At 37.5% G+C, this 16,444-nt stretch overlaps 2 protein-coding genes across 9 annotated transcripts in view; one reads left to right on the forward strand and one right to left on the reverse strand.

Annotated features, from left to right (window-relative positions):
* Window positions 1-16,444, reverse strand: part of TTC37 (tetratricopeptide repeat domain 37) — a 167,569-nt gene that overhangs the window by 74,125 nt on the left and 77,000 nt on the right. Inside the window, exons 1-8 of one of the 6 annotated variants that reach the window (XM_045498529.1) lie at window positions 14,933-15,021; window positions 8,930-8,996; window positions 6,618-6,761; window positions 4,661-4,751; window positions 2,598-2,741; window positions 1,442-1,533; window positions 922-997; window positions 28-168 (exon numbers count right to left, since the gene is read on the reverse strand). In XM_045498529.1, coding sequence (XP_045354485.1) covers window positions 28-168; window positions 922-997; window positions 1,442-1,533; window positions 2,598-2,741; window positions 4,661-4,750 — 543 coding nt within the window. In that variant the 5' untranslated portion in view covers window position 4,751; window positions 6,618-6,761; window positions 8,930-8,996; window positions 14,933-15,021. Of the gene's footprint in view, window positions 1-27; window positions 169-921; window positions 998-1,441; window positions 1,534-2,597; window positions 2,742-4,660; window positions 4,752-6,617; window positions 6,762-8,929; window positions 8,997-14,701; window positions 15,022-16,444 lie in introns of those variants that run through there. The other 5 variants (XM_045498552.1, XM_045498538.1, XM_045498545.1 and 2 more) reach the window with 5 other exon arrangements.
* Window positions 15,124-16,444, forward strand: part of ARSK (arylsulfatase family member K) — a 45,358-nt gene continuing 44,037 nt past the window's right edge. For 2 of the 3 annotated variants that reach the window (XM_045498577.1, XM_045498587.1), the window contains exon 1: window positions 15,387-15,507. Coding sequence is in view for 1 of the 3 variants with exons in the window: in XM_045498570.1 (XP_045354526.1) it covers window positions 15,243-15,380 (138 nt within the window). In the remaining 2 variants the exon portion in view is untranslated. The other variant, XM_045498570.1, reaches the window with a different exon arrangement.

Genomic DNA, 16,444 nt, shown 5'->3' on the forward strand with positions numbered 1-16,444 from the left:
AACTGTAGGGAATAAATGGGTCAATACCAATTGCTGGGTCTCATTATTCTGATCCTCAGTACTCTCAGCCAGCAACTGAGTCAATCTCCTCCACAGCTGATGAAGCTCTTGGTTGTCTGCACCTTCCTCCTGCCGTGTCTTTATCAATTTGTGCCATGTTCGGGCCACCTATGAAGAGGGAGATTTAAATCATTATTTTGTCTTAAATATCAAAAACGCCAGTGCAAAAAATATAAAATCTACAAACAGCAATATTTTCATCTGCTAATACATAAAACAGCAAAAGCCCAGAACTCCATTTACTCTGAATTCTACAATAAAGGTGACTAGGTAAATCCACACAGCCCTTACTTTAGAAGTATGACTAAGATACCAGAGTAGAAACTGGAATAAGACTACATGCTCCAAACTTCCTAACTTAGAGCATCCACTATGGGTGCACTACAAACACGTCACTAAATTCTACAGATGATGCCTTTGTTTATTTATTTATCCCTGCCTAGTTTCAAAAGGGTTTGGAAGTTATGACAACTAAAATTTCAAAGTTCCAAAATACTGTAATTGGTATTATCTCTCTATATTCTTTTAATATCATACTACATAGTAATTTTTTAAAATTTCTCTCAAGCTAAAATCAAAGTTTTCTTTTTTTTAATGTTTATATATGTATTTTGAGAGAGAGAGAGACAGAGAGAGAGCGCGCACTCACAAGTGGGGGAGGGGCAGAGAGAGAGGGAGAGAGAGAATGCCGAGCAGAGCCCGATGCATGGGGCTCACTTTCACAAACCAGTGAGATCATGACCTGAGCTGAAATCAAGAGTTGGACCTTTAACCAATGAGCCACTCAGGCACCCTGAAAGCTTTTTTTAAATAATGGTTTCATTAAAAGAAGTCTACCAGTCCAGCAAATCATTTACCAACCTCTAGGTGTTTCTTTTCTTGGTAATATAGATCCACAAGTTTCTTACAGACATCACACCACTTCTGTTTGTCAACACTTAGAATAAAAAAAAAAAAGGATTTTGAATCTGATTATTGAAAACAACCAAGGACTTAAGATACTAAAATTAATAAATCCCAGTAATACATTCAGGCATTATTTTAAATTAGAACGTATCTTCTTTAAATTAGAACATATCCTCTTTCATACCACAAGAAAATTTTATAAAATGAGCCTCCTATTAAAAAATAAAAGGTTTAAGAAATAATATCTTCCATGGTCTTAACTGAAAATTATATCAAAGTTCCCAGATTAATCAGTCCTCTTATTAATCGTGTTTTGATTCTGTTTCAGTCACAATCAAGGAATTCTATAACCAAAGTATGAAAGAAAAATGCTTCTCAATTCCCAGTAAATGTCTGGAGTACTTCTACATAAGTTTTTATCAGTTTATTCCAATTAAAACTTTAAAGACACTGCCTTTCCCCATACAGTGATTACCTTTCATAAAGATCCAGGAGCTTTTGGTAAACACCAGGTAAGTCTTCCTTAGCATTTATGTGATTACATTTCTCATATAAACTTGCTAACCCCTAAAATAGGAAACAATAGAGATTATTCTTCCAAAAAGTACAACATTCTCACATTCATTTTGCTAAACAAAGTGACAATCTATAAAGATTATTTGTGATTAAAAAAATATAATTTACAAATAAACAATATGTCTGGGATTTGCCTCCAAATAATTAAGGGTGAGGGAAAATAGATGAAAGTATAGATGAAAAAATACTGAAATGTGTGGATTTTTAACGAAGCTAGGTGATAGCCAGAGGGGCTCATTATACCATTCTCTTTACTTCCGAAAATACATGTGAAGTGTTTCACAACAAAAAATATTTCTGAATGATTATATAATCTTAACTCTTAAGACATTACCAGATGACCCTACTTTTATACGGCCAAATAAAAAAAAATCCAAGCGTTTTGTGGAGACTGTAATTTTTGCTTCAGTTAAAGATCACACATCCTAAATCAATCAATACATAATAAAAGCAGGCATCTCCCTAAGTGTGTCACCAGATACCCCCACTCATGTTCTTGCTCACATAACATGAGGCAAACAGGTTCATGTTCTCCTACTACCTACTAGAAATCACAGTTCCTAAGATGTGGTTGAGATAGGAAACAAAGTTATTAAATATGAAGAAGTTGGAGAAGCCAACAAAAAACATGAAGACCATTAAATAAGAAAACAGAATTTCACTCGTATTCAAAACAGACTGCACATTTTTTATACTTTACTTTTAGAAAACATATTAATATACATGTTTCCCTCAAGCATAAAGAATATTTTTGATAAGTCTTTCATATACACACAGAATTAAGTTAGAGATTTACATAATCATATTTCAATTCTAATCCTCACATTTAGAAATAATCCATTGGCTTGGATGTTAAATAATGGAAAACAGCATCACTGGCATCTTTTTTTTTTTTTTTAACTAACTTGCTGGTGTAGAAAACCAGTACATTTAATTTTTTTTTCTTCTGAGGGTTAAATAAAGGTTTAAATGCCTAGTTTAAAGCTGTTACCTATATTTTTAAAAAAGGGGAATAACTTCTTTACTATAATATAGGGCACAAAATTTGTACATACCTGCCAAGCCAGCAATTGGTCTGGCTCTAGTTCAGCAGCTTTCTTATAGGCACCCTGGGCCTGATCAGGTTGTTCTAGCTCGGCTGCAGCAACACCAATAAAAACCCAGGCATTATAGTTATTTTTCTCTTGTTTTAACACTGTCTGATTAAAAAAATTAAAAGAGCAGGTCATTAAATTTTGGAAGCTAATGGGTAAAAAGCAACTAAAGACAGTCTACTTGAGTGTCAGGAAATCTGGACCTGCCACTGAGCAATCTTAAGAAAGCCACTTAACGTCTCTGGTCTTCAGTTTCCTCAAGGAGAGGAGGAGTGCAACTGATCAATAAATCTAACAGGTCAAAAATAGGAGTCATATTTTTTAAAAGCTGCCCAAGTAATCCTGATGCCTCCATCAAATGCCTCCCCATGCTCCCTGAAAATGCTGTGTAAAAAGAGTAAAAGTATTCATACCACCCAACCATCCTGCCTGCTTCCACTCCACACTGTTACAGGTCAATTCACAAAACTGTTTTCCATATCATTTCACCCTAACCAATTCCCACATTTTCTTTCACTACGACAACATTGCCCTCTCTTAGACAGATGAGAGTTTTCACTGAAATTGTAGGGTAAGAAAGCAGACTGACCCCAATGTGACTATATCAAATATGTTCAAAATAAATAGTGGTGATGAATGTTTAAACACCACCTGTCAACGGGAATAAAAATTATATGTAGAGCTACTGCTTTCAGAAATAACAGCTATTTGCTAAGGTAAAAGTTTGAAATAGAAAACCAATAGGTTCTAGTGTAAGAAAACAAAACTAGTAGCTAAAATGAAATCAGTTAAGATTTTACATATTCTAGAGAAAAAAAGAATATTGACATGAGTTGAGCCAGATTATTATTTTTATACACATCCACATAACACTTCTAGCAACCTGTCACCAATCTATATAGCACAAATTCCATTCTATCCAACAATGCTGCCTCCCAAAAACCCAACAAATGGGGTAACTACCAAAGCTAACAATGCTTTAACCTCTGACATGTCCAATTAGTTGACCCCGCCCTCTTTTCTACTACTGCCCCACTTCTCAATTCTCATTCCTCCTTCCCCAGCTTAGACTCCCCTGACCCATCACTGTCATCACTCCCTTGCAAACATCCTCAACTCCTTCTCCTCTCTTCTCCATCATCTTTCTCAACATTCATACTTGACCCACAACATGCCCATTTCTAGGCCTAAGAAGTTGAACATGAAGGGAGAAGCTACACAACTGACTTCACTGATGTCCCTTCAATAACATGAAACTTCAAATGGACATTCAGTAGGGCCTGGCAATCCTTTCCAAACCTTACTAGTAAGTTTGTTGTCCCAATAAATAACAACTACTTCGTACCTTCCTTCGTCTCAAACCTCCTATGCAATTGCTCTTCCGCTCTCAGCTTATACCTCACTAAGAAAATAGAAGACATCAGAGGGGAACATGCCCCTCTTCCTACCCCCAAATCTATAAATCTGACAATCTACAAATCTGGATTTACACCTATCTTTCCTCCTGCTAAGATGGAAGAAGTATCAAGACTCTCCTCTCAAACTTGGGATCCCATCCTCTCTTCCCTTCCCAAGGACTTCACTTCCACCACTACTCTCTCCTTCTTGCACATACAATTCCTCCCTCTGGACAGGCACATTCCCATCAGCAGCATACAAAGGGGTTTAGAATCTTGAGTCTCCCATTCACAAACCAAATAGAATTACAATGTCAACATACCATTAAAGAAGAAGAACTTTATGATACAGTAGTGCTCCATAGTACAGCCCATCAAAAGATACCACAGAGGTATTCAGGTTTTAAGAACATGACTTTGATAAGTTACCAATACAGAGAGAGACAAAATTAAGAATGGTGAAGTAGTTTGTCCTAGCACAACCATTCTAATGGTGCTACTAAACAACCCAGGCATTTTGTTATATTTAGACAATAAATGATACACTTATTACATCCATAATGCTTGTGAATGGGAAACACACTTTCACCGTGGAAGGAAAAACAAACAAAACAAAACATTGGTTACCTTACAATGTTTCAAAGCTTCTTTGTATTCTTTGTTTCTGATTGCATCTCTAGCACTTTTTAGAGCAGTCTTTACTTCCTTGCTGGACATTCTGTCAAAATAAAAACCCTGAGTGAACCTACAATAATACCTGCCTAATTATAATAGTTCCAACAAACTTAATTATCTGAAAAAGGCATATGCAATTCCTTCTCCCTGGAAGATTCTTTCCACCTTAAGGTACATATAGCATATTCCCCTACCTCTTCAGATTTTTATTCAAATGTCATTGCTTGGTGAAACCTTGGTTAGCCAAGCTAATTAAAATTTCAACATTTCCTCACCCCCAACACCCAACCCCAATATTGCCTTAACTGCATCCCTAACATTTAGCATCTTATACACTATATATTTTACTTATTTTATTTACTATCTGTTCCCCCAAACCCAGTTCCATGGAGGCAGGGATTTTTGTCTGTAGTTGTGTTGTGTACTACTTTGTATTATTGCCAGCACCTATTATCTGACAAGTTGGACACATGAATAAATATTTGTTAAAATTGAGTCGTACTTGAGTTATACTCATTCTTCATATAGTTGGATAAAACACAGATGATGTAATGTACCAGGACCCAAAATACACATCAACTTCAATCCAATTCTACATTAAGCAAGATTTAGTAGAATAAGCCCAAATTACAACGTAAAAATATGAACATAAACAAATTTCAGTAACCATGATGTAAGAGTGTAAGAAAATATTGTTTTAACACTGGTTTCTATAAATTATAAATTAACTTTCTTCATGGTAAGTGTCATGCAGAATTATAGTAGTATAAATTCTGTGAGAGAAATACATGTGATGTTTACACTTAAATGAAGGCAATGAAAATGCTAGAGGATTATGCACTAATTTGAACCATAAAAAGATATTTCAAATGGTAGGTAAAATATTTCTTCATTTAAATTTAAGGTATGTTAATTTAATTTTAAATTATTTTGACATTTATTAATTTTTGAGAGACAGAGACAGAGTGTGAGCAGGGGAGGGGCAGAGAGGGGGGAAAACACAGAATCCAAAGCAGGCTCCAGGCTCTGAGCTGTCAGCACAGAGTCTGATGCAGGGCTCGAACTCACGAACTGTGAGATAATGACCTGAGCCCAAGTGGGCCACTTAATCAACTGAGCCACTCGGGTACCTCATAAGCTAGTTAATTTAATTTAAAAAAATTGTTTTAATGTTTGTTTTTGAAAGAGAGAGAGACAGAGCACAAACAGGGAAGGGGAAGAGAGAGAGAGGGAGACACAGAATCTGAAGCAGGCTCCAGGCTCTGAGCTGTCAGCACAGAGCCTGACGCGGGGCTGGAACTCACAAACTGTGAGATCATGACCTGAGCTGAAGCCGGACGCTTAACTGAGCCACCCTGGCGCCCCTAGTTAATTTAATTTTAAATGAACTAACGTACCTTAAGATTTCACAACTTACTCTGATATTGGGTAAATAAGTCAAATTCAATCACAACTAAATGTTGAAAAAAAGAAACACTTGTATTTTTTGATAACTCCACTGAACTCCAATCTCATCAGGAAACAAACCTGGGTAAATATGAAGTCATTATAGACTGCAGATGTTCACAGTAGCAAGATGAACCAAGAAGATGGCTCACTGATATGGGACAGTGACACCCTGTATACCCAAAGAGGCTAAAGCAGAAGTGCAGATCAAAGGAGTTTAAGAAAGTAAGGAATAAAAAGCAAAAGAACAACAACAACAACAACAAAAAGAAGCCCAATCCTTTTGACTTAAAAAATGTTAGGTGGAAAGTAATACAAAAATTAACATATCATAAATCAATTTATCTGCAACTAGAATCAGGCTCCTTAAATACACAGAAAAATGACTTTTTGCCTAATTATGTTAATTATACATTAAAGCAGCATATTTCATATGCTCTTATTTTAGAAACTGCTCTCTTACCTGAGTTTATCTTGGTATACATTTATAGATGCAAACTTCAGTATTTCTTTTTTCTATAGCCTACAGACTTTGACCAGAACAGGCAATAAATTTCAATGCTGATTTCAAATTTTCTCACACCAAAGTTATCTTGGCTAGGTAACTCTGCAGATTAAAACAGAAGATAAATCAATGATGATAACAACTAATCTGGACCAACAGCAAGGGATTACAAGAGACATCCAAGGAGGAAAAAAAAAAAAAATTAAAAAGGAAAAAAACAGTTTTAAGTCTAAACAAAAGCAAACGGAAGAATTCAACTTTACAAGGAAAAGGATCACCATCTTTTCTATCATCCAACCCTTGAGTGGAAGCACATTCAAACAAGGTAAAACTGGGGTGCCTGGGTTGCTCAGTTGGTTAAGTGGCCAACTTGGGCTCAGGTCATTATCTCACAGTTTGTGGGTTGAGCCCCTTGTTGGGCTCTGTGCTGATAGCTCACAGCCTGGAGCCTGCTTCGGATTCTGAGTCTCCGGCTCTCTCTGCCCCTCTCCCGCTTGCTTTCTCTGTCTCTCTGTCTCTGTCTCTCACAATAATAAATTTAAAAAGACAATAAAAACAAGGTAAAACCAGCCATCACTTATCCTACATGCAACTCCCAAACTATGCACTGCAAATGACACACACACACACACACACACACACACAGAGAGAAAAAAAGGCTCTTGTTCTAAAGAATATAATCTAAATCAAAAGAAAGACCTAAGATATGAGTCATTAGAGAATCAAGCACTAACTATGGATAATGAGTACAACTGCAATAGGAGTTCAAAGAAGGAAAAGTGTGATGTGAAGTAATTAAGGGGTACTAGGAAAACACAGAATTTAAGAATGTTGGGAGGAAAGAGATTGCTCCAGTCAGAAGCAACTGCATTAGCCAAGGCAGAGAAATAGGAATGAACACATGTAGGAAACAATGAGAAAACTGAGCAGTGTGGAACAAAAGGGACTTGCTGAGGACAAGAAGAAAATGAGGCTTGGTGGATAATGTAGAGCACTAGACTTACAGAAGACCTTAAACGTCAGACAGACAAGTTTAGATTTACATACAGCAGCCAACACAGAGCTGTTAAATGCCTCTACATGAGTTATTTTTAAAGACCACAATAGATAAACTCCATTGTTCCCTTGGTAACCAATTAATGTTTAATACCCTTCCATATCCCTATATGTCCCTACATGTAATTACAATTACTCTTGCTGCAGTGGAATCACTATTCTTCTCTTCCTAATCCTTCACGTGATTTGGAATTTAGCATAATATGCTAGCACTGAGGCCCTCTCTCTTCACAAAACATTTATACAGGTAGAGATATACAGATATGGACAAGGTAGATATATAGACATAGATCAGTTTCAGGAGATTAACTTATTTTTGAAAAGACAAAATAATCTGTCCCTTTCTAGGCCTAAAACCTTCTTCCTATTTTGGGAGCTGGGGTGGAGAAGAGAGAGGCTCATCCATTCATTTTCTAAAAAAAGTTTTTCTAAGCACTAACCTTCTACAAGGTATCAACAAACAAAGGTAAAAATCTACTTAAAAAATGATTCCATGTAACCACGTACACCTGTATTTGGGACACTTCCCTCTATTTCAAGCACATCGAAGATGTCAAAGTAAAATCTAGCTCTCTTAAGTGTCTTTAATATTCTTCCACAAAGTGTGTTTAATGGTCATCCACAGCCGCACCCACTTTCCCCTGACAATCTCTCCTATTTTTTTCTTCTCAATCGCATGTCATTCTTTAAAAAAAAAAAAAAAAAAAAAAAAAAAGCATTCATTTTTGCACACTTTCACTCAGTTAAAGGGTTTATAGTACCAAACCAAAAGGGTTTTTATTCAACATATCAAGCATAGAAAGTAGCAACAGCTGCACTTAAAAAAGTTAGAAAGTATCAAACATGCCAAAATGTTAAACCTCAAAACTAACAAATGTAGGTGGATGAATTGCTACACACCCCAGCTAAAGCTATGGAACCTTCAACTACATTCTGTTGTGCACATACAAAGACTCCATACAGAAAAAGTAACAACAACAAAACAATAAATAATAATAATAATGACAATGGAAACAAATTACACAAAAGCAAAACATGATACTTTTAAATCTAGTAACAAAAGTCCAAAGGTATTTTGTGATGACCTATAGTCTGGTGTCACAGCCTAGAGGTATATCATCCCACCCTTCCTCTGAAAGGAATTGGTAAAAACAATCATTAAGTAAAAACAGACTCCAATTACCTGTTACATATTTAGCATTCTGGACACTTACCTTTTACCTATTATCTTCTACCTCCTTTTTGACTTGAATTTCAGATTGTTCCTTGACCATTATCCACCTAAATAAAGTAAAACATCAAATAGTTAAGCAAATAAAAAGGATGATAACCCAAAACTCTGTGAATTTTTTAACATACAAAATTCAGGTTTAATTTTCATAATTCATAATTTAAAACACAAGAATAATTAGGTATAATTTTTCATCTTTTCTTCTTTCCCCAATTTTCTGAATTGGTCTGTGTTCCCACAGACTCTGGTGATAAAAGGAACATCCATAAGCAATCAGAAAAATGCTCAAAAAACATTCCAGAAACTCAAAATACATTAACCACAGTATAAAAAATTGAGCCAAGACAAGAGTATCAACTATTTCTATGCTACTTTATTTTGAATCAAGGACAATTAATACCACTTATTTACTCCCTATGTGGAGCCCAACTACACTAAAGTGACCCTGTTTTATGCCATGTAAAGAATTATAAATATGTAGGGATGCCTGGGTGACTCAGCTGAGCATTTGACCTCAGCTCAGGTCATGATCTCGATGTTCATGGGTTCGAGCCTAATGTTGGGCTCTGTGCTGGCAGCTCAGAGCCTGGAGCCTGCTTTGGATTCCGTGTCTCCCTCAATCTGCCCCTCCCCTACTCGTGCTCTCTCTTTCTCAAAAATAAATAAACATTAAAAAAAATTAAATTAAAAATCAAATTCTAGGGGCCCCTGGGTGGCTCAGTTGGTTGGGCGTCCGACTTCGGCTCAGGTCATGATCTCACAGTTTGTGGGTTCAAGCCCCGCATCACGCTCTGTGATGACCGCTTGCCACAGCCTGGAGCCTGCTTCAGATTCTGTATCTCTTTCTCTCTCTGCCCCTCCCCCGCTCACACTGTCTCATTCTGTTTCTTTAAAAAAAAATAAATAAATGTAAAAAAAAAAATTTTTAATAAATAAAAATAAAAATAAAATTATAAATACGTAAAACGTTGCCCACATCATGTAACTAGATTAATTTATAATCTAATGAAACTAGAGAGCACTTTTTAAAATGTCAAAAATCCCATCTAAATAACCATCTGAAATATTCACACAAATTCAACATGATATAATTCTAAGTATCTTTTGATGGGATCTCTGGAATAAATTCTATCAAAATTAACTCAGAATGTTTCATGGACAGAATGGAAGTGGCTTCAAAGAACTGAAAAAAAAAAAAAAAAAAGCCATGCTACTTTAAACAAGGAAATAAAATTTAAGTGAAGCAGGTGGGGGTGAACAAAAAAGAGAAAGTGAGTTTACTGGCAGTATACTTAAATAGAGTGGTTAGTTCCAGAGAAAACAGTCTTACTATTAAGAAAAAAAGTACTGGGGCCTTCTCTTTCCTCCGTCTTTCCATGCCACCACAATGGTGCTCATGAATGTCCTGGCAGATGCTCAAGAGCATTAACAATGACAAAAGAGAGGCAAACGCCAGGTTCTTACTAGGCCATGCTCCAAAGTCATCATCTGGTTTCTAACTCTGATGATGAAGCATGATTACATTGGCAAATTTGAAATCAATGATGATCACTGAGCTGGGAAAACTGTTGTGAACCTCACCAGCAGGTTAAACAAGTGTGGAGTGATCAGTTCCAGATTTGATGTACAACTCAAAGATCTAGAAAAATGGCAGAATAATCTGCTCCCGTCCTGCCAACTTGATTTCACTGTACTGACAACCTCAGTTGGCATCAGGGACAGGAAGAAGCAAGAGGAAAACACACAGGAGGGTAAAATTCTGAGATTCTTTTTCTAGGGATGTAATACAAGCATGCAAATAAAATGCCTCAATGTAAAACAAAAAGTATTGTGATCTAAATAATTTTTAAGAAAGTAAAATAAAAGTTAAAACAAGAGAGGCAAGGAGGGAAGGTAAAATAAAAGTCAAAACCTGATTCTATCCATTATACTAACTTCTCTGAGCTCCAAACCAACCTGACTGTAATTTATTACTCAGTCACTTCAACACTGTTCTTACAAAATACCCTAGATTTTTGTCAGCCCCTTCATGATACCATACCCACTCACAAAACCACAACTTAGTCAGAAACATCTGGACTCCAGTACAACCCGACCTTGGACACCTTACTTAACTACTCGAAGCCTATTTCCTTATTGGTAAAGTGAGGATTATATCACTTACTTCATATGTATGTAAATGCAGTGCCTGAATATGTTACACAGTTGACCCTCAAATAACACTGGTTTGAGGTCCACTTAGAAATGGATTTTTTCTCTTTCTTATGATTTCTTAATAACCTTTTCTCTAGCTTACTTTATTGTAAGAATACAGTATACAATATATATAACATACAAAATTATGTGTTAACTTTGTATTATCGATAAGTATAATATCGATGTTTTATCTAGTCAACAGTAGGCTACTAGTAATTAGGTTTTTGAGGAGTAAAAGTTACACATGGATTTTTGACTGCTTGGTAGGGATCAGCACTCCTAATTCCTACATAGTTCAAGGGTCAACTGCATATTAGTTCTATTCTCCTTATCTACTTACTGTCCTTATCAATCAACTTCACTACTTTTTTTTCTATTCCTAACCCACATGGTTACCACAAACTTTCTCGACACATTTAAAAACCCTAATGTGTATCAAGAAGTAACTTTCTCACCAATGTTCCTCAAAAGATGCTATCACCAAACACAAGTATCTTCTTTGAAGCACATGAATACTAGTCCAGAGTAAAGCCTGCAAAAGAGATCACTCCATCCTCTGAAACACTGAAACATATTAGTTGAGCTATTCAATTCGAACTTAGCCAATATTTTTTTACTATGTTATACTGATGTCTCCTGACTCCCAGATCAATAAATCCCCAAACAAAAGTATTATATCTTCAGAGCTCCTTACATCCCAACAACTATTGAGTAATATGTACTCAATAAATGGTGGATTATCCAGCTCCGAAGGCCTACTCTAAACATTTAGTTTTCCCCCTTCCAAAAGGCAGTAGTTCTCAATTTGCTAAAATGAGAAAGGAAGCAACTCTTTTCAGTATCAGCTCACATTACTTTTTTCACTATCCCCCAATACTTTCCACTTATACATCTTTGCTTCTCTCATTCAGCCTGTTCATACTTGCTTCTATCTACTCAAATGGTACATGTAATCAAAGCCAAATTCAAGTGTCAAGCATAAAAGCTTCTCAGATGAATCTCACTAGTTTGAACTTCTAACACTTTTATTTTTATTTTTTTAAGCTTATTTACTTATTTTGAAAGAGAGAGAGAGAGAGAACGAGCATGAGTAGGGGAGGGGCAGAGAGAGAGGGAGAGAGAGCATCACAAGCAGACTCAGCACTGTCAGCACAGAGCCCGACCTGGGGTTAGACGTCACAAATCATAAGGTAACAACCTGAGCCAAAATCAAGAGTCAGACACTTAACCAACTGAGCCAACCAGGCACCCCTGAACTTCTAACACTTTTAATCTATACTAACATTTCCAAAAAGTATTCCAAGGAATATTCCTATGCTTAAAGGTATTAATACACCATCTACTAATTTTGTTAATACTCACATTATATATCTCACTCTTTTACAGTCGTTCTAAATGTATATTAGCACTCTAAGGGTTCTGAGAAGTCCTAAAGGCCCAAAGATATTTTAACCTAGCATTTCTAAAACTTATGTTATGATGGAACATTTACTTTAACGAACAGCAATTAATTTTGAAGCACATGAGCATCCTCCAAAGCATAATTTGGGATAGTCTGGGTTTTATTTTTGTATGCTTGGCAATTAACTATATTTTTTATACCTTTTATACTGTCATTAAATTTAAAGGTAATGTGCTTGTTTCCCACAACTAAACTGGAAGTTCCTTAGAAGCAAATACTATTTCTATTACTCTCTTTTATTTCCTACAGTGTCTAATACATTGTAGATAATCAACAAATATTCACGGAATCACAAATGGTGAAGACAATCCTGATTTTATTCCATGTACTCGCTAACTTCACACTTAGCCTCCTTTTCCTAAGGCAGAATATAGTGCTGTGGGTACAATGGATATTGTTAGAGATAAGAAATCTCTAACATACAAATCTTTAACTGATGATTTAAACATACATGTAATGGAGTGCCTACCCTCACTGCGACACATATGTAGGCATGTGCACACATAAAGACGTGCACAAACACCCCACAAAAGTACCTTTTCGGATAGTTACTGATTTGTAAAAATGCTTTATGTCCACAAAAGAGTGATCAAAATGACGAAGAAACGTTACAGTTATGTAATGAGCTGAAGGAAATGGGGAAGGCCTTGGGAAAAAAAAAAAATGGTGAAGAAAGAAACAAGAAGTATTGTTGAAAAGGCGATTACCCAGGTAAAAATGAAGAGAAATGGACCAACGAATGATTAAAAGTAGAGGGAGACTGACTTCAGCTCAAAATAAGAACTTTTAATAATTAAACATGACAAATGTGGAACGGGCTGCTCAAAGGAAGTGCATTCCCATCACTACAGATAAAAAAGCACAGACTGGACAATTCACTTGGCAGGAATGTTGCAAGAAAAAGTGAATGTCAGATGGGAAGTAGGACTAGAAGCCTCTTAAGATTTTTCCAGCACTGTATCTCTGGGGCCCTAAAATATCCATCTTGCTCCAACTCACTGCAGCACCTGCTCCCACGGGCACTGCCAAAGGGAGAGAGAGGAAAAAAGAGATGTGTCCCTGTCATTCTAACCAGGACTTCAGAATATATGTCCTGTGAAAACAAGGCCATAGAGAGTAAACATTGTTCACAGAAATAGTACCACACCACAGATAAATATAGTTTTTACAAATCTAAAGGTCAGTCGACAATGTTTCTATGATAAGATGCATTCCACATTCAGAATTAACTCGAAACAAATTTTTGAAACATATCCTGATCCTGAGGTAGCCTATGTACATTACCTCCCGTACCATACAACTACAATTTCATGGATGTTAGTTTTGTTTCCCTACAGCGTAAGTTCCTTGTGGAAGGGAACTATTGTTTATGTTTGTATTCTCACACGGGGCTTTAGAATGCTTCTTAAGAATTTGTCTATACAAATAGAGTTTAGGCTCAACAGAAAGTCATGAAATTTTATAACTAACTAGGAACAGAGAACTGCAGTGAGTTCGGGCACAGACTACTGAAGTTCAAATCCTGCTCAGACTGGCTCCCTGTGTAATCTGGGGTAAATCATTTCACCTGTCCAAGCCTCAGTTCTCCTATCTGCAAAATGATGAAAGTGAGGATCACAGAGAATATTGAGTTGATTTTATGTTAAGTACCACAATTTCTCCTTTTCCTATCAAAATATTAACACGACTAACGTGACGAACAAATTATATAACTAAAACTACGATAATGAAATAAAAATTTGGCTCTGGGGCAGAAATTGGCTTCTTCCAGAACTCTCCAAAGTAGTTCAACAGTCAAGAGAGACCAGTGATTTTTCTGCAGCAGAACAATGGTATTCTGAACCTGTGCCGATTAATCCAACTAGTCACACAGCTCAACATTTCTTCCTGCGAGAACCTGTTCCCCTTCTCTCTTTTGCACTCTGAAGGCAAGATGCACCTAAGCTTCTCCCCGTCTAGAACATGATTACTAGGCCCCGCGCCCCGCTCCCCACTCCACGGAGCACGATCAATCCTACTGCACTGACAATAAGATGTGGCAGGCTAGCAATTTCCTCAAGGGAATACATTCGAGAGCCCCGCGAATCCACAACGTACCTGAGGCTGTAGAGTCAGAAGCCCCACAAAGAACCGCCCCATCTAACTTAAGTGACAGACGCGCTGCCACCTCATCATCGCCTAGTTCACGGTCTCGGCTGATACTCAGCCATGCCTGCGCGACACAAAATGAGCAGCCCCGGCCCCTGACACTATCTCTCGCCAGTTATCATTTCAACCGCGTACTGCCTCCAACTTCTGCAAAAGCTACAGCGAGCGACCCAAACCCACCTGGGACAGATGCTTCTCCTCCAAACGCCAAGGCAGCAGTCCGAGCGCATGCGCATTCTGCAGGCATCGTTCACGTGACTGAAAGTGGCTGAGTTTTAGCACGCTCGGTATTTGCTTAAAAGGCCTTAATGTGAGTTAAGGAATGCCCCCTGTGCGCATGTGCTCATGCGCAGCCCGCTGGGAATTGTAGTTCTGCCAGTAAAACGCTAGAAGGAAACCAAACTGTGAACTGCGTGATCCCCGCCCACCTCTCTCCAGAGGCGTGCCTAGAGGGAGGCGGCGGCCCAGCGCCGCTGAGCCGCTCTCTGCGATGCTGGTGCTGTGGGTGTCGGTGGTCGCAGCCACAGCGCTGGCAGCCCCAGACCCCGGGGCAGGTGGGCAGAGGCGAGGAGCTGCTGGGGTTTGGCCCGTTGCGCCCAACGTGGTGCTAGTCGCGAGCGACTCCTTCGTAAGTACGGAGAGGCAAGGGAGGGGGCGTCCCGCTCAAGACTAGCGACCGTCCTACAGCTTTTCCTGTGATGCAAGCTTTGAGGAGCAGAATCTGAGACTTCCAAACATATTTTCCCCGAGGCAGAGTAAGAATTCCATTTTATTTTGAGGTCCCACGTATGCACGTACACCACATACATTTAAAACAATACTCCTGTAAATAAAGTGTACTCTGATAGTATCTTTGCAAAAAAAAAAAAAAAAAAAAAAAAAAAAAAAAAAAAAAAAATTAATGCTGGCCTCGACCCACTTAATTATTTTACGACTACTAATATACTTTCTGTCCATACTCTCGTTTGTTTCGATAGTGGGGGAAAGTAACATTCTGCATCTCCATAAAGAGGTGTTAGCTTCCTAGCGGTCGTTTCCCACTTCATCTCAAGTTTGCAGGAATGTCAATACTTTTATCACCCAGGTCATCTGATTATCCTTAGTGCTGATTTAAGTGCAATAGTTGTCATTTGATCCACTCCCCCTTTTAACAAAGAAATTGTGTGCGTGTGTTATTGCTGTTGTTTAATCCCAGACTTCAACAGTTTTTGGTACTTCCCCAGGCCATCATCCGAAAGAATACTACTATCAACATTCCCTGAAACTTTTAGTATAATCCATGATTTAAAAACTACTGCTTGGACAAATATTAGGTTAAAAGTGATAAATCTAGTTTATTATCACTGGGTGTTACTGTGGTCACGTAGATTGTTGGTGTTAAGCATGTCTGCACCAAAGAGTGCTTTTAATCACTGTATTCTATTGGTTTTCTCATTGATTAACCTGTGAAGATTAAAGTCACATAATCTGGATATGCCCGTAGGACTTGCTGAGAAAATTATTAAAAGTAATCTTTATGATTATCTAAATTTAGGGAACAGGCAATATTGGAGATTAACATGAAAGAGGTTTCTTAGAGAGTGCTCCTGAGATCAAAGGGAAAGGAAGAAAGAAGGATTGTATAGAGAAGTTTGAGTTCTGTTACTGTCTCAATAGAAGCCTCAGATGACTTTATGGGTAATTCTCAAACTA

The sequence above is a fragment of the Leopardus geoffroyi genome, chromosome A1 (genome assembly GCF_018350155.1).
Source record: "Leopardus geoffroyi isolate Oge1 chromosome A1, O.geoffroyi_Oge1_pat1.0, whole genome shotgun sequence".
NCBI classification, from domain to species: Eukaryota; Metazoa; Chordata; class Mammalia; order Carnivora; family Felidae; genus Leopardus; species Leopardus geoffroyi.